Genomic DNA, 19,903 nt, shown 5'->3' with positions numbered 1-19,903 from the left:
CGGCATCCTGTCCCGTACAACATCGATTGGTAACACGCTTTATTCTTACATACAAGTGGAGCGGAATAGTATACATATGACTTCAGGACTGTGGTGGTGCACCATCAATGGATGCCGCTAGTTATTCAGCTTCACTCCACAAACGGTATCGCGATTCGTAGGACCAGGACTTGACCAGACCAGAACAGAGAGCCAAATAGGCCGACGGGGCCACCGGAAGTTAAGTGCTTTGGGGCGACTCTATCTGCTTGATCGAAGGAATTAGGTCGCGATCACAAAAAGCCCATCTCCACGTCGAGGAGCTGCCGAGAATCATTAGCATGTAAGCTTTACGTTTCAGCAGGCTGACGCACTTGCTCTCGCCATTCTGGATTGGCGGCATCTAGTTCGTCAAAGGTAGCCGTTTCCTCGTCGAGGCCGGCGTCTTCAATAATCAAGGACATGACAAACGGAATCCCTTGGATGCATCTGAGCAACTGCGACCATGGCCATATGATGTGAGGGTGGTGGAAATCACCATGGGGATCGTCTCCGTCGTTGACAAAGAATCCATCCTTGAACATGGTGTGATAATTGAGAATTCGCTCATCGCCGAACATTGGAGCGACGACAAATCCGTTGACAGCTTTCCGAAGTAAGCGCACTCGATCTTCATCCGTTGCGGCCCTTATCTCCGTTTCCGAAATACCCTGATGGATGGCCTCTGTCCAAAGCAGGTGAACCAGCTGAGTCCGCATCTCCTCGTGGAATCGGGCGACCTCTTCCAGAATGATCTCGCGATGAGATTGAAAAGCACCTCGGACGTTGTCAATATCGACCGTGTTCCTGGATATGTTCAATACAGACGGCAGGGACAAAAAGTCATGGACTGGGAGGAAGGTCCATCTTTCTTCATCTGTCGGTAGAGCCTCCCAAAGTTCAGTGAAGATTTCTCGTAGGACAGACTCGTTCTGGACTTGGCGCTCTTCCTGCTCGCGTTCAGCCTTCGTCTCCTGCAAGATACGCTCAAACTTGGCACGATTGGCGTTCCAAACTATGAACGAGGTTGTCAATATGTACTCCACCCGCAAAGGAATCGAACTCGCCTTGATCATTGAATAGTTCTGCCTTTCTGATTACGGGATGTGCAACGAATTCGATGGCACACACATCTCTTTCACTGTGTCCCAGCTCCAGAAGATGGGTGCATATGCTTCACGATAATTAGCTAGGGGTACGTAGAGAATACAAAATTACAAACGCGTCGACCCGTCGTTCCATCAGCTCGTCACGTTCATCACGGGTTTCCTGGCGAGTTTGCTTGATCCACTCCAGGAGCGGTTCTCTGGTCTTCGTATATGCGCTTCTTTCAGCCAACAAAAGGTGTTCCGTTATGCATCAACCCACCTCGCGCACCCGCTGTATCAGAGTTTCCCTCTCTGTCATAAACTGCCTCTTAGAAGCTGTCCTACGGAGCGAGCGCAGTTTCTTGCCCAAGGCATCAATGTGGAAGGAAACGTAGCGATCGCGTTTGGACGGGAGTCTGCCTGAATCGGGTCGGGTGTGCACATCTACACCCATTATCAGAATATGTGCGCTATCACAAAGTCGGGAGTTCACACCAAGGCCCGGTAAGAGTGCGAGGGACCCGCCGAACGTGCCCACTTTGTCATAGGCCTCTTGAGCATTGCAAGACCTCGATGTATGGTTTCTCAAAAGACGTCGAAGACATGTGGACGAGACACTCACTTAGCATCTCGACAGGTTCGGCAGAGCCTGACGCGGAGATACACCATCTCGTTCATGCCCTTAGCAGGCCCGTCGCATAGCTGGACAATTTCATCAAATATTCAGAGCGGACTGATATGAGCATACACACTTCGCAGGTTGGGACGAAAAGGAATCGTGCGTATGCAGTCTCCATGAAATCGGGCGGAAGCTCATCTGGCAGGCCGACATTGCGGCGTGCAGAAAGCCAGATGATCTTCGCACTTGGAGATGTGAGGAAGACTCGAAGTTCCTTGTTCACTACGGATAGATGTAGCAGGTCCAACGGCTTGAGCAGGGAGAGAATCTATGAAAGTGTGAGGTTCAGCATATATGCTGATCAGAGTAAACGCACGTCAACCACAATCTCGGTAGGCGCTTCGAACAAAAAAGCTAGCGCTCCTGCTTTGCTATCCTCTTGAGACGTGCGACGTCTGTTTCTAGAGGCGGACTTGTCCTCTTTCCTAGCGGTGACCTTGCGCTTCTTCGAAGGGGCGGTTCCGTCGCGCCCGTTCGAACTGTCAGCTGCGTTAGTATCGATACTACTGTAAGCATTCAAGGGATGAGAGCATTTATGAGCGCAGATAAGCCCGAGCTCACCGTAGTGGCACCCTAGCCATGCGAAAAGAGGCAAAAATGTACGCGGTGATTCCGGTGGGAAACAGAGAGAAGACGAGGACATCTCATTTGGGACGCGCCCTAACCACGCGTCACGCGCCCGAAAAACAACCCTCACGTTACTCACGCGCTTTCTTACGTTGCAGGGTGCTCTGCATTTACCAACCACCTTGTGTGGACGCTCCACCACCATGCTCAGCGGTGCTTGACACAGTGCATCTTCCTGCTGATGACCTTGCTGTTTAGAGAATGAACATCCGCAGTCACTACTCTCAAGTTTTCGCTGTCAGGCGATGCTGCTGGTACCGCAGAGAGACGATGGGGATCTGATCAAATTCGCCACAGGAACAGCAGCAGTATACGCGTCCATTACCTCATTCACTAAGACTCTTGCTTCCAGTATTCCTGAGTCGTTACCACTCCTGAATTAGGCGTCTAACCGATCCACACGGTGGCTAGATCCGGTTCGAAGAGCTTCTGCCTGATTGCTTCCACGCTCCCGCCTCGTGTCTATCCAGCCCTCTGGGGCACAATACAATCACCTTTGCCTGGCGGTCACTGCGCGTCTCCTCAACGGCGATGTCTGGAACTTTCCTCTCTGTGAAGTATTTCTACGCAGCTGCTGGGTAGCTTGGCTGCGTCTTTTTCCCCCCTGCAGTAAGCAGCTCTTCAACCATTCGCCGCCGTTTCCGTTGTACAACCTCTGAATACCGTCCTTGGGCTTGGATTATGGCCGAGATCACTGAGGAGAACCCAGTCGAGGCGGCTGCAACGACACCTCGTGCTGCTAGCATCCCTGTTCCCGCCACACCCCGCTCAACTCACGAAATAACCCCTCCTGCAACTCCCCCGCAGCCCGGCTCACCTACTCCTCCCGGAGAGCCTCAACTCGAACTGCAACCTGAAATAAGCATAGGATTCCCAACGGGCGATCCCATTCCCGTGCTCGAGACACTGCTGCTGACAATGCAGCAAACACTGCACACTCTCACTTCGGCGTTCGATACCCTGGCGTGTCAGACCTCGCAACTTGCCACCCTGCGTCCCGCGCTCGAGGGCCATCACGAAATCAAGCGGCTGAAGGAGCAAATAGCCCAGCAGGATGTCAAGATGGATCAAATGCGGGACTTCCTCAGCGACAAGCTGACGATGCACATGGCAGATGTGAGGGAGGGGTTGAAGTGTCACGTCGAGGAGGTGATGGGTGGACCGGTCAAGGACTCTGTCAGGACTGAAGTCGAGCAACGTGTCATGGAGAGGGTCGCTGAACAGGTGTGTATTGTCTCCATAGCCATGTGTATCTGTGCTGGGTTTGGGTTGCTAATGATGATCTGATTTTCTCTTCTATCCTATGCTCCTTTAGATCTCTCAGAAGATTCCTGCTGAGCTCCTCGAAGACGTTCAAGATCATAAGGTGCAATTGTCACATGTAAGGCGCAGCTTACACAACTCGTAGGTTTGATTGCTGCCCCATTCTCGGGATGCTGACTGCGGAGACAGTGAGGCAAGACGAGCCAATAGCTTGCTACGGACAAATAACATCAACGAACCACTAACCCCACTTATGCGTTCTAATGGGGAAATCTCACCATTCTTTCCACATGATCTCTCGTCTCTCTTTGCTTCACCGGGTACGTGTTCAGCACTCTCACACTTGCTGCTATTGATTCGGCTATCTGCAGCTCCTGTCGCAAGGCAACTCGTTTCAGACTACGATCTTACGATTGACCCTGATTCCCGAGAACGTAATTTGAACAAGTTCATGGGTCATATTGGCGTGAGTGTTTTCCGTGTTTCAGCTTACGTCTTCATTGGGATCTTACGCACTTGTCACAGGTTGGATTCCAAATGGTGCCGGCTGTGAGTACCCCTTTGCAGTCGAAGGAGCATGTCAAAGTTAATCGTCGTATGCGCGTCTCTTCCTATTCTCTTTCTTCACTGTTCTCCCGCAAAACCAAATCTGCCACTTGATTCCCCTCGGTCCAACACACGTTCCTTATCCAGCCACCCGTCTCGCCTACCCCTATCAGCTCCTTGTATCCGCACCTGTAAAGGTAAGGTTGAACCAAACATTCCTGCGAAGACGCGGTGCCTGACACTCTTTGTAGGTACGGCGACGATCCGGGCTTCCCTCGCGCATATACTGGTGTATGCGTGCCGAAAGTCGGTTCTCGCTGTCAGCGTGATCGCCGGCATTGTCTGCAACTTCTGGATCTCGGATGCTGCAGAGGCTGAGAAAAGGAATAGGGTGTATTGTATTTTACTAGGTCGGACTAAGTTTCTCACGAGTTTGAACTATGTCGAGATATATGCATGTATGGGAATGTTAAGTCTCGTTTGCGTCGGCTGTGCCGATGGTTATTTTATTCATGAACGATTTTAATCCCCTCGGTTATCTCAATTCACGCAGAATGAAAAACTAAACTTCTGTGCAATTCATTGGCTTGTGACTATTGTACCTAACTAACTTAAGTGACCTACGATGCAAACTGCCAGCCAGATCATACGGCAAACATACAAAACATAACAGCTGGATGGCAGAAAGCATACACAAGAAGTATGAAGGGATATTAGTAAGAATATGCTAATAGGGGGTAATAAGAATATACACCGTGAAGCCTCTGAGATCCGTTCAGTATTTACAGGTATGCACCAGGCAATCGAATGAGAACGGGAAATCAATGCGCACGAATGAATGCCGAGCCAGTAATGAGTAGTCCGTGGAACCAATGCTATTGATGCAGATGAATGCAACGTTGAATGCGAAACCCGAGGAATGTGAACCAAGCAAAAGGTGACCCAAAGAAGCCAGAATTCTCCCAAAAAAGGAAACCGAAGACCAGGGAAACACAGCCGCAGTGATCCGATTTGACGTGACAACTTGCTTTGATGTACTCGCAAGGCGTGGCGAGGATAAATACCATGAAAGCAAAGACGTCCGCGGGCTCTGATCGCCCGCCCGTAACTGAACTTGATAAAAGCAGGCATGTCGACTATGCCTGGACGTTTTTTTCTCAACTTTTTGTCCCGTTTCTCTCGCGCTCCATCAAAGCGGTCACGCTCTTCGCCACGGCGTGCGCGTACTCCCTGACCGTTGCCCTCTGGGACTCTGGCACTCTCGTTAACCATTTCTGCTCGAACTTGTCCGGGTGCCATCGTAGCATGGCATCTTTGAGTCGCCCTTTGTGGGACTTCTCCGGAGAGTGTTGAGGAGACAGAAGGAATTGGGAGACGGTTTGGGGATTGATGTCGGCAGCTGAGCGAAGCTGAACAACGGGGAAAGGGATGGAATAGAGGGTGAGTGATGTCGGCGGAGACTTGATGAGCTCCTGCCAACGGGTCTCATATGAGAGCCAGAGGATAGGAATCGTCTGATTGGCGGAGGGAGTGGTCGTAGACATCGGCGGAGGTTGACGTGGAGGAGGTGCAGACTTGGCTTGAGGCTGGGGACCGGCGCCCGGGGGAGGTGGGCGTGGAGGGGGTGCATATTTGGACTGAGGCTGTGGTCCTGCACCAGGGGGAGGCTGACCCCAAGACTGGTGCTGGCCTGTCCCTGCGCTTGAACGAGGTCCCTGCTGTTGCTGTTGCTGTTGCTGCTGCGGTTGGGGTCGCTGCTTCGAGGACTGAGATGAAGACCGTTGCTGCTGTTGCTGTTGCTGCTGTCTCGCCCTCTCGCTGAATTGCTCCTGCTCCTTCTTGAACTTCTCCTCCCATTCTTTTTCCCGCCTAGCCTTCTCTTCGGCAACTCTCTCCGCCTGTTTCCGTATTTCCTCTTGGTTCTTCATCCATTCCTCCTGCTTGCGACGATTCTCCTTCTCTTTCTCGGCTTCCTCTTCCTGAGCTCGACGCTTTGTGTCAGCTTCGGCTTGGGCCCTTGCTTCTGCATAGGCACGGGCTGAAGCTTCAAGGTCAGGCTCATTGGCGGTCGGTCTGGCTCGCTGGGAAGATTGTCGGGATGGAGTGGGAGGACTCCACACCTTAGGTCGGACCGGTGATGGAGGTCGAGTCGGAGCAGTACGATGTCTGGCATGCTCCTGAGAATGAGGTGGAGTTGGATGCGGAGTGCGTATCGGAATAGGTGAAGGCTGGGGCGCTCGATAGTTTGCGCCAAGTAGGTCTTCCTCGTTTGACGTGTTGCTAGGACTCGGGCTCGGAGGGGGGGAATCGGGACCGGCGTTCTTGCTGCCGAAGTTCGGGTACGGGGTATCACGCTGCGCGCCGGTGAATGGATCCCAGTATCTGTGTGAGTGTTTAGGCGGTGAGTTCTCAGGCGATGAAGGAGGAGTGTCGGGAAAGTTATACCGGTATGCGTGGATCGGCTGCGATCGGGGGGGAGACTGGTATGTACCAGAGGGGGGAGGTGAGGGTGGCGGAGGTTTGTGGCTTGATGTTGGTGGGGGGGTCCTCGGTGGGGGTTGACCAGTGTGAGGGTAGAACGTTGAAGACGATGATTGGGGGACGAAGGTGTATGGGGTGGATCTGGAAGATGAAGAGGTTGAGGGTGGGGGTGAGGCATTTGGCACGGCCGATGTGCTACGCTGATGGGAGGAAGTCCGGGTACCAGCTCTCGGAGAGCTCCCCTGTGCTCTCTCTTGAGCAAGACGGGCCGTGAAAGCCTCAAAACGCTGCTGTACCTCGCGTTTCACCCTTTCCTCTTCCTCTTTTTTCTTCGTTGCTGCTCTCTGCTCCGACACCTTCGGGTCGAACACGGCGACTGCCGGGCGCTCCGGAGGGCGTGGAGCGACGTGCTTCGGTAACGAACGAGCCAGCTTCTGCGCCTCATATGCCTGCCATTCACCTTGTAATCGCCTCTTCCGCTCTTGTTCAGCTTGCCAGTACTTCTCCCACTGCTCTTTGAACAAATCGGAAACCTCGAACTGGATCCCACCTAGCTCTCGGGGTATAGTCGGTATCGGTGGTGGCTGCTGACTCTGGGAGGCTGGGGAATATCGCTGCTTCATAGCGGCGAGGTGCTGGTCATACGCGCCCGGTGGGAGACGTGCTGCGACTGATGCCATGATATTGGTTATCTGAACAATGACGATATTGTCCTATAACACCGAGGGAAATTTTTGGATTTTGTTGTTGGGGAGGCGAGACGGCCGCAATGAAAGGGTAAGGGGCGACTTGGGCGGGCGGCTTTCCGCCGTCGTCGAACGACCGAGGTCGTGAATGATCTATGGACGTACGCTGCCACGACGGACTTGTGATACGAAACCTGAGCCGGAACCAGCGGCTGGGTGAATTAGGAGCGGAATGTTCTAGTATTGCCGACCGCCACGGGTACGCGCAAGTAACCAGTACAAGCCAATGAGTCGGTGCCTGGGACTGCGCAGCGGTGGTGTTGGGGGGAATGATGTAGGGCGCTGTGGGGTGGGGAAAAGGAGGGAGGGCGCTATGTCGCGAGGAGGTGGCGAAGAGGGAAAAGGGGAACACTGGAGCTTGACCTGGAGATTTTCTATGAGATGCTGCGCGACTGAATGAATGCTGAGCGGACTTACCCTAGTATGGCGTTTCTGTGGCGGAAGGGTACACAGCGGGATAGAGGGCGTGACAGCCGATAGCTGATGGGGTGAGGCGACGGCAAGCGTCGGGGCGTGGTCAAGAAGACTAAACTGTTCGAACGGCATGAGCATGAACTGGAGGTGAGGGCGCAATCTGACTTACTTAGACAGCAACGCGGCGGTGAGCCGGTCCAGGCTGAGAGTAGTAAAGGGGCAGCGTGTAACGCGCTTTGCTTGAACGGAGGAACGCCTGTCGAGGGAGTGCAGGGAAGGCGTGCAAACAGCGAGGCGTTGAAGCAAAATGATGCGCAGGGAAGAAACAATGATACTCTCGTTCGGGCTTCGGATATGGAAAACACTGGCCTCCTCGCGCTCCTGACTCGATGTGTGATCGAATGGCTCGGCTTCCGAATGACCTACACCTCAAACGCGGCCCCTAGATGCTCCCAACACTACAGAGAGAAGTGTCGTTAGGGACGTGCACCGTGTGGCTCGCGTCGCCTCGAGGCCTACACGCTGCTCGGGGTTCTCAGCGTGTTTTTCAAATGGATGGAATAAGTCGATGGCGGGTGCGAATTATGGTGGATCGTTCAGAAGTCGTCTAGGTGTGCTGTATATGCGTGTCGAATCGAGGCCCTGTCACTGTTGATAGAATTTGAAGTTGTGGTGTATGTCGAGGACGCAATTAGTGGTGTATTGGGCGTCGATGTTGGTTTGTCCAAGAAGCAGAGGTTATTCCCGACTATGTCGTAATTAGTCCTTGCCGGTCCGTTCCTGATTGAGGTGTCCTGAGAATACGAGTGCGTGTACGACGTCGACAACAGCGCTCTCGTCGCTCCTTCACACTTGGTGGTCGCCTTTATACCAGACGACCCCTGTGCGCTGCCCACCCCTGCAGTTTTTGAGGCTGGTGGTCGACGTCGAAACACGAGGGCCGAATTCCACAGCCTGACCAATTTTTTTTTGCTCTGCCGGACTTAGCTTATTCTGCCTCCGCTTGCCTCCGTTTCTGTGGGCAACTCTATGGCTCGCTTGCTTCCGTTTTTGTTCCCGTTCTTCTTTAGAATGATCAGACTCGACCTTGCATGTGCTTCCCCTTGTTCTTTTTGTTCTTCTCTTGCTGTTCAGTCCTTCCAATCTGTTGGGGCGACCCTTCTGTTCAATAACAATCCTATCGACTCTTGACAACGCTCATCGTTGGGCTTATATGTAGTCCACTGTGCAGGTCTACAATGACCTAGTATCTTCTACAACCATGGCCTTCGTTCAACAATGCTTTACTCAGCAGTTCAAGCTCGGCCAACACAGCACACCGCTTATGTACTGCTTTTTCTACAGCGCTCATGTGCACCCAGATCCATCCTTTTGCCTGCCACGCGGTCACCTCGGTCAGACTATTCCCGCAGGCCGACTGAGTCTCAGCTTGTGCGGCAATTAATTGCTGACTGGGATACCTTCTGCTCCACAAGTTAACCTGTTCCCAGTCACTGGAATCTGTCGCTGGATGGCTCGGTCATCGTCGACTGCGGGTCCTTTCGCTGCCCTCACAGAGACGAATTATGACGTGGCCGTGTCCAAGTCAGACAGTATGTTCATTTCCCAGCAATCTCGAAAACTTGCTCGATACTACGCCGCGGCATAGACACTTTCTTTCACACCAAGGCACTTCAACCCCTTTCTGCACAGAACTTCGAGCCTTCCGCACGCCACTTCCCTGATTCCAATCTGCCAGCGACATCGCGCTTCAAGTAAATCTTTACCGCCAAAACCCCAGCGCTGTTATCACCGGACGCCCGAGTAGCTCGACCCCTATATGCACCATGCACTTTCAGGCTCCGACAAACTCCGACACATAACATTCCGCTCCGACAGCTTATTCTCTCCTCCTCCGCCACTTTCAGCTGCTCTCGCGCAGCTCATGTGCCGCCCACGTGTGATTCGGCGCATCACATACACCGCTCAATCAGGGATTGGATTGCGATGCGAAGGGTCGAGCCGTGTTGGTCTCCTGCAGATTAGTGAGCACTTACGTGCGAAGAATGGCCCACGTCAAAGGTGCTGGCCCGACCCTTGACCTTCGTCTTTCTGGTGGCACGGCGATCCCGCCGGATGGTTCTGACACGCTCATATACCTGTCTTGATCAGTTCGCCTTAATTCAACTACGCGGCCACCAGTCTCCAGAAGCAAAGCCAGAGCGTGCGCTTGTGATTTTGACTCTGTGGCTTATTGATCTGGCTGCTTCCTAACCCTGTGCCACATCATTAAGCGAACATACCCCGCCCCTGTTGTAACACGTGCTGCCATTCTACACGTTGAACAATGAGCACGATGACGGCTCCCGGACGAAGCCCTGAACCGAGGTCAAGACATTGTGCTTATCGTTGACCACATCTCCCGATCAAGACTGGCACTGCCCCTGACCGTGAAACCGCCTGTGTTGCATCTCTGCACCTCTCAGCTGACGCCTCCGACTCCATCTGCCCCCACCTAGCCCCTCTGTCCGGCCGTGACCACCTAGGCTCCCGTCAGGCAAGCACTGGCCGCATCGCCGGCCGTCTCAAAGGACATCGGACCGGTCGAGTCAGCAGAAGCCAGGCGTACCCCACATGGATCCCACGTTTCAACCAGGCCCAACCCTTGTCCCAGTCGCTGTGCTGGCCGGCGTTCCTTGCGATACCGGTAACGACTGTTACAAACGCCCTCGGACGTTATGGGCTGGGTCGCGAAGCGTCAGGGCGGCAGAAATCCGGAAGTTTAATGTGCGTCTGTAGAGCATCGCTCCCCGATACAGTGGTGTTTTGAAGGTATGGGCGCATCTCGAAGTGAGGCAGATGAGCAATATTCTCCAGAAAGGACTATATCAGCGCGCGTCGGCTTGCCGCCTGCCTACATCTGTCCACACGATTAGGAAAATCTGCCCCATCACCCCTCAATCCACGGCGTACGCGGACTCCGTGGTCCCCATCATAGGTACCACTGCTGCCGCTCTCCTCCCTCTGCCGATTGGTTACCCCGGACTTCTCTCTGCCTTACCTCAGAATGACGACATCATGTTTGCTGAACATTATCCTCGTTCAGTGTATGTTTGACGGAAATTGCGGTGCCCCACTCGGTATCCATCAATTTGCTGGCAAGTGACTGGCCCTGCCGAAGATGCAACTAGCAATGGTACAGTTTTTCGCCGGTACCGACATAGGGAACACAGATGGCCTACCGGTCCTTTCACTCTCAGCTGTATTCTGCTCGGCGCCACATTTCAATCGCGTGCTCGACTCATTCATCCAACTGGGGACATCCTGCTCGAGGCCTCGACCATGAACCCGTGCGGCAAATTGACCAATACCTGATTTCCAAATTTCCGGTAGGCTAACCCTCGGCCCACGTACTCTGAAGCACTCTGATTTCTTCCTCAAGTCGGGAAGTCATTCAACACATACAAAAAGGATGGACTGCGTCCCGGCCCTTATAGACCGACCTATGAGAATGGGAAGACCTTTATTCAGTACCCGTTATCGCCTCATGTTTTTCGTTCACAATAGTTGCTCAACAACTCAGTAACAAGCGCACCTCATTGCAAGCTCAAGTCAACCCACTAGAATGTCGATGTTCAGCTTCGAGGTCTTCTACACCCTCTCTTCGACTTCATCTACAAAGCTGTCCTTCCCCTGCGGTTGGGTCTTGGGCCGTTTCGAGTTCTGAGAATTCCAACCGGCCAGATGAAAATATCAAAACCGGTTAAGCAGAGCTAAATCTTCTAACTTGTCCGCGCGCGGGAGCTCTTCCCATTTGAGAGCGAGTTGAGGATGAAGTGGGAGCCTTCCCGCTGGCCTGCCACCGTTGAATATTTGGGGAAAACCGGAAATTTCGCCGAGCCTCGCCGTCGCCTTTTCGCCTCTTCGTCTTTCCTGCCCTCCCACAGCCTCTTTCTGATTAAGGTCAGAAAAAGAGTTCTGCTGATGCTGAGCGGAGTTCTTTAAGGGCTGCTGAGTCCGGCCGAAGGTCCGCTCATGGATTGGGCCGCAGACTAAAACTTCGGGGCGACGTAGAGGACATCGGCTGCGTGCGGCTTGTGCCTTATTATTCCCGGCAGATTCCGCTTGTTCATTACTCCCTCTCTTGCGCCTGGAATTGCTGCGGCAAACGCTGACAAACACCCAAAGCAGGAAGAACCATTCCGAGCTATCTAGGGCCTAAGTGATGGCTTGAATGTGGAGTTTTCATACCTGCTGTCTCAAGGTCACGTTCCGAGATGCTGGCGAGAAGCCGCGGATTGCGGTCCACGAGTGCCGTAGGGTGCCTAGGTGTTCGCTGGTCATATTCCTCACTTTCAGGGACGTGACATGGCGAAAGTCTGCAAAGGTTGATGCGTTCATCCTCGATGAAGGGGTGGGGCAACGTATGCTCCTTGTGTGTGGTGCCGGAGTGGGACCCGGTACGTGTCCCAGTAGAGAAAGCAATGGATGACGTCGATCCCGAAATGGTCGGGATGACATGTTATGAGGGGTTCAAGTGATTGGGTTATCGCGGCAAGTTCTACTGTGGTGAAAAAAGTGTGTGACTCAGTCCATGAAACACGAAATTGGTAGACATGCGACGGAATTGTGGTTGTTACGTTGAGATTCACGCCTGAGTCATACTATTCAGTAGTCGAAAGTGCCGCCAGTGCCTACGAGATGAAAGAGATTTGCAAGCAGAAGACATATGGCCCCATTGGAACATCTTTGGACTGTTGCCGTTGACGACTCGAACGAGACCCGGAAAGAAGAGTGGAAGCTGCGAAGCTGCTGTTCTAAGGTGTTAAGTTGGACTGGTCAACGCAATTCCGCCCACTGCCAAACCAGTCATGAACGATTCAAACTTATCCTTGAACGACTAAACTGGACAAGTGCTACTGGAAGTAAAACACAACGTCATATGTTATTAGACTCAAAGCCAGTTTGAGGAAACAGTGACGAACAATCCCAAATGAAGTGCTACTATGACAATCGGTGACGTCATGGACACCTGTACCTACGATACGCTGCCTCCTGGGCCGCCCCCTGCTCTCCCCTTCATCTCCCAATCTCCCAGCCGCCACCGGATTATGCAGGGCGCTTCAATCTGCCCAAGGGCTCTTCTCAAACGGAGGTGAGCGGGGAGGAGGCGTGGTCTGACCCCAAGATTGGCGGGGGCTCACGCCTGGGTTGGATCCATATCCTTGTTGCGGTTGCTGATGCTGGCGCATCCAAATCTCCTGTTGGCGCATCCAGTCCCCTTGCTGGCGCATCCACTGCTCTTGCTGGCGCATCCATGCCTGTTGCTGTAGCATCCAGTCCTCTCGCTTTCGACGGCTGTCCTTCGCTTGCTCGGTTTCTTCTTCCCGACCTTTCGCCTTTGCATCAGCATCACTGGCTTGTGCATCGGCGCGGGCAGAAGCAGGACGATCATCGCGTTGCACTGGTGAGGGAGGTCGATCCGGACCGGTATAAAGTTTGGCATGCTTCTTAGAATAAGCAGGCGTTGGATGGGGGACACGTGGAGGGTATGGCAGAGTTTCAGAGGATGGGAACTCGTGCTCGTTCGAGGTAGTGCGAGGGCTGGTAAGGTCAGGGTATGGAGCATCACGCGGACCGGTGTATGGAGTCCAGTATCTGTGCGCTTGGTTGGGCGGTAGGTTCTCGGGAGAGGAAGGAGGGGTGTCCGGCGAGGTGAACGGGTTTACGTCAACCCGTTGGGATCGCGGAGTAGGTTGATATGCGCTAGACAGAGGGCGCGACGGCGGAGGACTTCGGAGGTGCGTTGGTGTTGGAAGCGGTGTCTTCGGTGGGAATGGTCGACTTTGAGGGTATGCCGATGACTGAGGGTTGTGAAAGGCCGACTTCATAGAAGGTGAAGCACCTGGCGCAACTGATGCGCTGCGCGGATGGGCTGGCCATCCGGGATCGGCGCGCAAAGAGTGCCTTTCTTGCACGAGACGAGCCGTGTAAGCATCGAAACGACGCTGCACTTCGCGTTGGATCCTGTCCTCGTCGTCCTTTCTCTGCTGAGCAAATTTCTCCTGCTCCAACGTCGAGGTGCCCTTTGAGCCAGAGCTACCGAACACAGGAACTGATGGGCGCTCTGGGGCTTGTGGAGGCGCGTCCTTGGGCAGCGAACGAGCGCGCTTCTGTGCCTCGTACGCCTCCCAAGCCTGTTCTAGTCGCTTCTTCCTATTTTGTTCAGCTTGCGAGTATTTTTCCCATTGGTCCTTGAACGAATCAGGCTGATTACCGCCAGGTAGCCCGGGTGTACCTGGTCTTAGAGTTGACTGACTCTGAGGGGTGGCGGATGATTGTCGCTGCTTCATTGCGGCGAGATGCTGGTCGTAGGCGCCAGGTGGCAGACGTGATGCAACCGGAGCCATGGTATTGACTTTGTCACGTGAATGACGTTGTGCTGGAACACCAAGAGAGTAGATCGGATGTGTTATTTAGGTGCAAGGGGACCGATGCACGAGGCGTGATAAAGAGAACGGTGATCTTCGAGCTGGAGATCTTTGATTAGATGGGATGAGCGAGAGAGGAAGCGCTGGACGGAATTACACAGGTACAGCGCCTCTGCACCGGGATTGCAAAACAACTGGAGGCTGGGGAATGCTACAGATGGCAACGGTGAAACGTCGGGCCGTGACTGGTCTGTTCCAGTGGATCAGCATGAACCAGGGCGAAGGCCCAGTATAACTGACGTACACAGCGGTGCAGCGGTAAGAGATCTACGATGAGAGGGGTAGATGGGGGACGTAGCATTCACACAGAGGAGAGTCAAGAGTCGGGAGGTGTGCCGTATGGCTGGCGTACTGCAGCCTCGAGGTGAACATGCTGTCGGGATCATCCGCGTCTTCTCTAGAAAGTTGTGATAAGTCGATAACCAGTTGGTGCCTCGTACAAAACACGTCCCCGTCGCGTTGCCTTCATATCCGGCTCGATAGGGCCGAGTTTTCGAAAGCTGGAAAGGGTTGGTACGGCACGGCGGTTGGGACAAGCAAAGACGGAGGCGATAAAATGTCAATATTGAAGTCTCTACCGCTGACGGTCAACAAAACGAAGTATGAAACAAGCTCGAATTCACACCTAAATACAACAATCACCCAACGTCCTGTCCAGTACCGCTCGTACGAAACGGCTCAAACAATCATTGCCCCTCTCCCTCGTCTCCTCCCCGCAATTGCCGAACCTGAGCTGACAAACCTCCGTTTATCCCACAAGACAAGCGAGTCGCTTCTCCATTACTCTGCTCCTCATTGCCGAAACTCTTTCATCCTGCCTTGCCTCCTGTTTGTGTGGGTGTCCAGGATCTCGTAGCCGCCGGAGCCCCTGGTCAACGTCTCGTCTGTGTTTGCACCAGGAAATGGGGGTTGAACTTTGATGAGTAATGTCCCGTGTTGAACCTTCATGGTGGATAGGATGCGTCGGGTGGCATAAAAGAATGCAGATGTTACTGTCAACACCGCGTACGCTGTTTGAATCAGAATCGAGAGGCAGAGTAGTTCAATCGGCGATAACCATTCCTGTAACGCCGATATCAGACAGATCAAGCAGATCAAGCCAATTATAGAAGGATGTTCTGAACGATAAACTGCTTGTTCTAAATATTATGAAAGAATGAGAAAATTGCCCCTTGGCACACACATACACACTCTCTAACATCATACTACTCAGATCATGCCTCTAGGTTCGCAGCCATGTCAGCCGAGGCGAATAGGCTCCCCTGCCTCTGCTCTCTTTTCCGTGCTTGCATCTGCGTCCTCATCCACGTCTCCTGCAGCCTCATCCATTCCCCATGCTGAGCCATCCATTCTCCCTGCTGTCTCATCCATTCCTCCTGCTGTCTCAACCATTTCTCTAGTTCGCAGGAACTTGGCTTTCCCTCTTGGGTTTCGGCTTCTTCCGTGTGTCGCATTCCACCAGCCTTACTAGTAGTTGTCGCCTTTGGTGCAACACCTCCGCCTTCTGGAAGCTCAGGACGAAGAACATGTGCGGTGGGTTTTTCGTGGCAAATATATGGCGATTGGGACGAGGGAATCCGCTCTTTCAGATGCTGCAACGGCGAGGGAGGTGGGGTGGGAGTTACGGACTTATGCGGAGGCCAGGTCCCTACACCAGAGGGGTCGGAATGCCGAGTCGACAATGGAGGTCTTTGATACTGCTGTGTTCTCTGCTGCGTGGAGGGCTGGGACAAGGATGATTGTTGCAGCTGCTGTTGCTGCGACGCCATCCTGTTGCAGAATTGCTCCTGCTCATTCTTGAACTTCTCCTCCCACTCTGTCCCCAGCCTCGTGTTCTGCTCCGCAGCGTTGCGCCCCTGTTTTCGCAGTCCCTCCTGCTGCTTCATCCATTCCTCTTGCTTGCGACCATTCTCCTTCGCTTTGGCTTCCTCTTCCTGAACTCTACGCTTTGCATCAGCTTCGGCTTGGGCCCTTGCTCCTGCGTAGGAACGGGCTGAAGCTTCAAGGTCAGGCTCATTGGCGGTCGGTCTGGCTCGCTGGGAAGATTGTTGGGACGGGGTAGGAGGACGCCACACCTTGGGCCGGTCTGGTGATGGAGGTCGAGCCGGAGCCGAAGAGTACCTGGCATGCTTTGGAGCGAAGGAGGGTGCTGGATGCGGAGCATGAGTGGAATAAATAGCATGCTGTGGAGAAAAGGGTGGCGTCGGATGGGGAGGATGAGCAGAACATATTGCATGCTTCGGAGAAAAAGGCGGGGTTGGGTGTGGACTGCGACGAGAACGATCAGGGGGTTGTGGAAACATTGGGACAAGAGAGTTCTTCTCGTGGGATGGGATACTGGAAGGACTAGGAGGGCGGGAATCGAACTCAGGGCTGGTGATGTATCGCTGCGTCGCATCCAGCTGGTGGTCGTACGTGCCCCGTGTGAAGCGTGAAGTGGCGGGGGGCATGGCGTTGAGTTGGGATGACGAGATGGTGTTACGATGTATGGTGAAGAACGAACTTTGCTGGGTCGAAAGACAGAGCAGGCCACTGTACAGCACTGAACAGAGGGATCGCGGCTCGGGAAAGGGACAGAGGTGGACACCGGCCCTTTATAGACGCTTGAAAGGCCCAGTACGCGCTGGACGAGATTGCTCGTCGGCAGAGCTGGACTTCGAGAACACTCACTGGAGACCTGCCGCGGACCCGGGAAACGCTGGACAGGACTGCACGGGTACGGCGTCTGTTTACTCGGGATTGTACATGGCGAGAACCTGATAGGGGCTTGAGGTGAGGCGATAGCAAGGAATGGGCGGGGAATAACTGGACTGTTCGAGCGGCATCAGCATGAACTCAGGCGATATAGCTAGAAGAATACTTGAATTTCGAGATAGCGCGGAGAGGTCTACAGTAAGCGCAAGCGCTTATGGATGTGGTGGTTGGTAGGTAAGTCGAGCGTGTGCGCCGCTCCTGCGCAGGTCTGAAGCCATTTACTCAGCGAAGGGAAATCCGGTTAGGCGACATGAATTCCTTGTCTAACATTGCGTATCGGAGATGTTCCCAATCCGGCCCCGCAATGCCTTATTTAGGCAGCACCGCTTCGAGCGAAGATCGGATCGTCCATGGAGTCACAACACATCCGAGGCAAATACCTTTCCGTCGTGGTCACAGGGTGGAGCGTCAATCGGCTCCAGAAGTCACGATCGAGGTATAGACATCGGAGCACTTGTTTTACCAGTCGAAGGAAGAACCTGCGCAGAGATACCCACAATAGCGTGCACTGCACTGTGCATTGGCACTGAAGTTAAGTCCCTTCAGGAGTCCCCCGGGTCATGCCAATCATGACCTAGGGTAGTGAATTACCTTATGTGGAGCTGAAAACCGTATCTATTTTATTAACTCATTTACAAGCCCCGAACCGAACTGTCACAGTACCCGCATGTAATTCCTTACCAAAAGCAATCAAATGTCATTCTTCGCTGAAAATCATACAAGAGCTGGAATGTGGTGCTTGAAGCATGGATAAAGCAGTGGTATCTAGTCCCAACAACAACAAAAGCCAGGCCAAGCGGGCTCGAAATATCTTACAAGAGACTGAAAATCATGTTAATATGTACATGATGCAAATCTACAATTGGGTACTTACTCAATCGGAATCCTCATTGTCAGATCCACTTTCAGCCAAAAGATCCGCAAGCTCCTTGTCACTGTTGACATCATTGTCATTGTCAGGCTGTACTGCAGCTCACTCCATTGCTTTATTGGATAGAATGCTTCTCACCAAAGGCCGAGGGGCTACAGCTGGGCCTGCAGCTCGGCTATGAGTGCCTTTCAAAGTTTCTCCTTATCTGCTTCAATAATGTGTGGCATTGTGAAATGGGGCAGGCAGGTTCTCCTTGTTCCCTTTCCCCTTGGCGCCAACTTTCTTCTTTGACAAAGTGTTTGTTGGGAGCGGAACATCTGAAATCATGGCATTGGACTCGTTGTGGTTGCACATACAATGCGTACCAGGCATCCTTGGAGAGGTGTGGAGGGGGTGGGAGCATGGTGGTGGAAAGCAGCTGTTGAAGAAGTTGAGGAAGAGGGAGTCACTGGGAGGGCTGTCAGAGCTCTCAGGTGAGGGGGCCTGTTCGAGGAAGATGCTGAGGGAAGGGGTGTTGGTGAGGTCTGAGATCCTGGGCATAGGATGCAGAGAAATGGACAGGAGGGAGTCAGTCCCATTATATACCCCTCAAGCAGAAAGCTGTGATAGCAAAATCAGTTGCAAACACAGATCACATTACATGCCAAGAGATGGTTACCACAAATGCGGGCAAAAATAAACCTGATATGGAAATTCCGAATTGATGGATCACTGACTTTTTTTGGTCCTGGAGAGTGGGGCCCACCGTTTTGTTTACCTCTCACCATGGTAAAGGCAAAGGCAGAGGTCTGTCAGAAACATAAAAAAGGTCCTTGCTCTCACTGTGGCAAAATGTTGTCCCACACCCAGAGATGGCAGCATTGTCAGTTGGCCAAAGCACTAGCCCTAAAGAAGGTCATCATCACCTGGCAGGAACAATCAAAGGAAGAGATGACTTGACTGGGGCACAAAATACCACCTGCAAAGGATCCAAAGGATCTGTGGAATGAGCTGTTTGGCAGTGGAAGAGAAGAGGTCAGGTCCCAGATGTCTCCACCAGCAGAAGAACCCAGATTGGGGCAGGAGGAGCTGGAGCTGGAGCCAGAGCCAGAGCTGCAGCAGCAGCAGCAGCAGGAGGAGGAGGAGGAGAAGGAGGAGGAGGAGGAGAAGGAGGAGGAGGAGGAGAAGGAGGAGGAGGAGGAGAAGGAGGAGGAGGAGGAGAAGGAGGAGGAGGAGGAGAAGGAGGAGGAGGAGGAGAAGGAGGAGGAGGAGGAGAAGGAGGAGGAGGAGGAGAAGGAGGAGGAGGAGGAGAAGGAGGAGGAGGAGGAGAAGGAGGAGGAGGATTGGGAGCAAGAATGGCAGATGCATGACGGTGAGGGGGAGGGGAGGGGGAGACCTCTGGCATTGAGGAGTTGGATGAGGAGATTGATCTTAAGTCAAGAATGATACCTGGTATGTAATCTGTTCTGAACAGCTTGGGTGCTGCTCACACAATCCAGATAACCTGTCAGCAGAGGACGAGAAGATATTCACCACCTTCTATGCAAAGATGAATGGACACTTCACAAATGCACAGCACAACACCCTCAACTTTACCTATCCTGATGTCTTCTACAATCTCCCCTATATTGAACAATGTGTTCAACATGTCTCTGGAATGAAGCCCATCACTTATGACAATTTCTGTGGGGCATACATAGGTGCCCTCGCCGAACTCAGGTGTTGTCCACACTGCAGTGAACTGAGGTTCAAGATGAATGGCAAGCCTGCACAGCCATATCATTATCTACCAATCATCTCAGCTTCAAGCTCAATATGCTAATGTGGAAAGAGCAACTACCCTTTCTTCATATTGAGCCCAGCAAAATCCCCACTCACCTGAGATGATGGACATCTTCCAGGGAAGGATGGATTGCAAACTGTGCAAATGCTATATTTCTGTCAATGGGAAGACCTTGAAGATGAAA

The 19,903-nt window shown here is 53.1% G+C and overlaps 8 protein-coding genes across 8 annotated transcripts; 3 read left to right on the top strand and 5 right to left on the bottom strand.

The window, feature by feature from the left end:
- Positions 1–23: 23 nt before the first annotated feature.
- Positions 24–2,366, bottom strand: DACRYDRAFT_102771 (uncharacterized protein; the record flags this gene model as incomplete). Its single annotated transcript, XM_040767666.1, has 10 exons — positions 24–302; positions 354–1,033; positions 1,086–1,192; positions 1,241–1,329; positions 1,387–1,550; positions 1,602–1,690; positions 1,729–1,808; positions 1,859–2,053; positions 2,102–2,264; positions 2,347–2,366. The coding sequence occupies 10 exons, from the start codon at positions 2,364–2,366 to the stop codon at positions 273–275; spliced, it is 1,617 nt and encodes a 538-aa protein (XP_040623596.1). The 3' UTR covers positions 24–272.
- Positions 2,367–3,093: 727 nt separating this feature from the next.
- Positions 3,094–4,752, top strand: DACRYDRAFT_102770 (uncharacterized protein; the record flags this gene model as incomplete). Its single annotated transcript, XM_040767665.1, has 7 exons — positions 3,094–3,636; positions 3,728–3,816; positions 3,865–3,995; positions 4,047–4,141; positions 4,201–4,224; positions 4,369–4,418; positions 4,473–4,752. 6 exons carry the CDS (start codon positions 3,094–3,096, stop codon positions 4,414–4,416), a joined length of 930 nt encoding a protein of 309 aa, XP_040623595.1. The 3' UTR covers positions 4,417–4,418; positions 4,473–4,752.
- Positions 4,753–5,378: 626 nt separating this feature from the next.
- Positions 5,379–8,749, bottom strand: DACRYDRAFT_119913 (uncharacterized protein; the record flags this gene model as incomplete). The annotated part of the gene is made up of 3 exons (XM_040770890.1): positions 8,032–8,749; positions 7,866–7,979; positions 5,379–7,811 (listed from the first exon to the last, which is right to left on the bottom strand). The coding sequence occupies exon 3, from the start codon at positions 7,380–7,382 to the stop codon at positions 5,379–5,381; it is 2,004 nt and encodes a 667-aa protein (XP_040623594.1). The 5' UTR covers positions 7,383–7,811; positions 7,866–7,979; positions 8,032–8,749.
- Positions 8,750–9,085: 336 nt separating this feature from the next.
- Positions 9,086–9,540, top strand: DACRYDRAFT_25527 (uncharacterized protein). Its single transcript, XM_040774200.1, has one exon. It carries the CDS (start codon positions 9,124–9,126, stop codon positions 9,304–9,306), a length of 183 nt encoding a protein of 60 aa, XP_040623593.1. The 5' UTR covers positions 9,086–9,123; the 3' UTR covers positions 9,307–9,540.
- Positions 9,541–11,895: 2,355 nt separating this feature from the next.
- On the bottom strand, positions 11,896–12,541 carry DACRYDRAFT_25526 (uncharacterized protein). Its single transcript, XM_040774199.1, has one exon. It carries the CDS (start codon positions 12,360–12,362, stop codon positions 12,087–12,089), a length of 276 nt encoding a protein of 91 aa, XP_040623592.1. The 5' UTR covers positions 12,363–12,541; the 3' UTR covers positions 11,896–12,086.
- Positions 12,542–12,789: 248 nt separating this feature from the next.
- Positions 12,790–14,251, bottom strand: DACRYDRAFT_119911 (uncharacterized protein; the record flags this gene model as incomplete). Its single annotated transcript, XM_040770889.1, has 1 exon — positions 12,790–14,251. One exon carries the CDS (start codon positions 14,249–14,251, stop codon positions 12,965–12,967), a length of 1,287 nt encoding a protein of 428 aa, XP_040623591.1. The 3' UTR covers positions 12,790–12,964.
- Positions 14,252–15,546: 1,295 nt separating this feature from the next.
- On the bottom strand, positions 15,547–16,782 carry DACRYDRAFT_19153 (uncharacterized protein; the record flags this gene model as incomplete). Its single annotated transcript, XM_040771431.1, has 1 exon — positions 15,547–16,782. The coding sequence occupies one exon, from the start codon at positions 16,780–16,782 to the stop codon at positions 15,547–15,549; it is 1,236 nt and encodes a 411-aa protein (XP_040623590.1).
- Positions 16,783–18,983: 2,201 nt separating this feature from the next.
- DACRYDRAFT_112498 (uncharacterized protein) lies at positions 18,984–19,382 on the top strand (the record flags this gene model as incomplete). Its single annotated transcript, XM_040769434.1, has 1 exon — positions 18,984–19,382. The coding sequence occupies one exon, from the start codon at positions 18,984–18,986 to the stop codon at positions 19,380–19,382; it is 399 nt and encodes a 132-aa protein (XP_040623589.1).
- Between the last annotated feature and the right edge of the window lie 521 nt (positions 19,383–19,903).

The sequence above is a fragment of the Dacryopinax primogenitus genome (genome assembly GCF_000292625.1).
Source record: "Dacryopinax primogenitus strain DJM-731 SS1 chromosome Unknown DACRYscaffold_27, whole genome shotgun sequence".
NCBI classification, from domain to species: domain Eukaryota; kingdom Fungi; phylum Basidiomycota; class Dacrymycetes; order Dacrymycetales; family Dacrymycetaceae; genus Dacryopinax; species Dacryopinax primogenitus.
The sequence above is the reverse complement of the archived record's forward strand: the minus strand, read 5'-3'. Positions and strand labels throughout refer to the sequence as shown.

Excerpts from the sequence above, each read along its gene's own strand:
- DACRYDRAFT_25527 (XM_040774200.1), top strand. The coding sequence starts at position 9,124 with ATGGCCTTCGTTCAACAATGCTTTACTCAGCAGTTCAAGCTCGGCCAA.
- DACRYDRAFT_25526 (XM_040774199.1), bottom strand. The coding sequence starts at position 12,362 with ATGTCATCCCGACCATTTCGGGATCGACGTCATCCATTGCTTTCTCTA.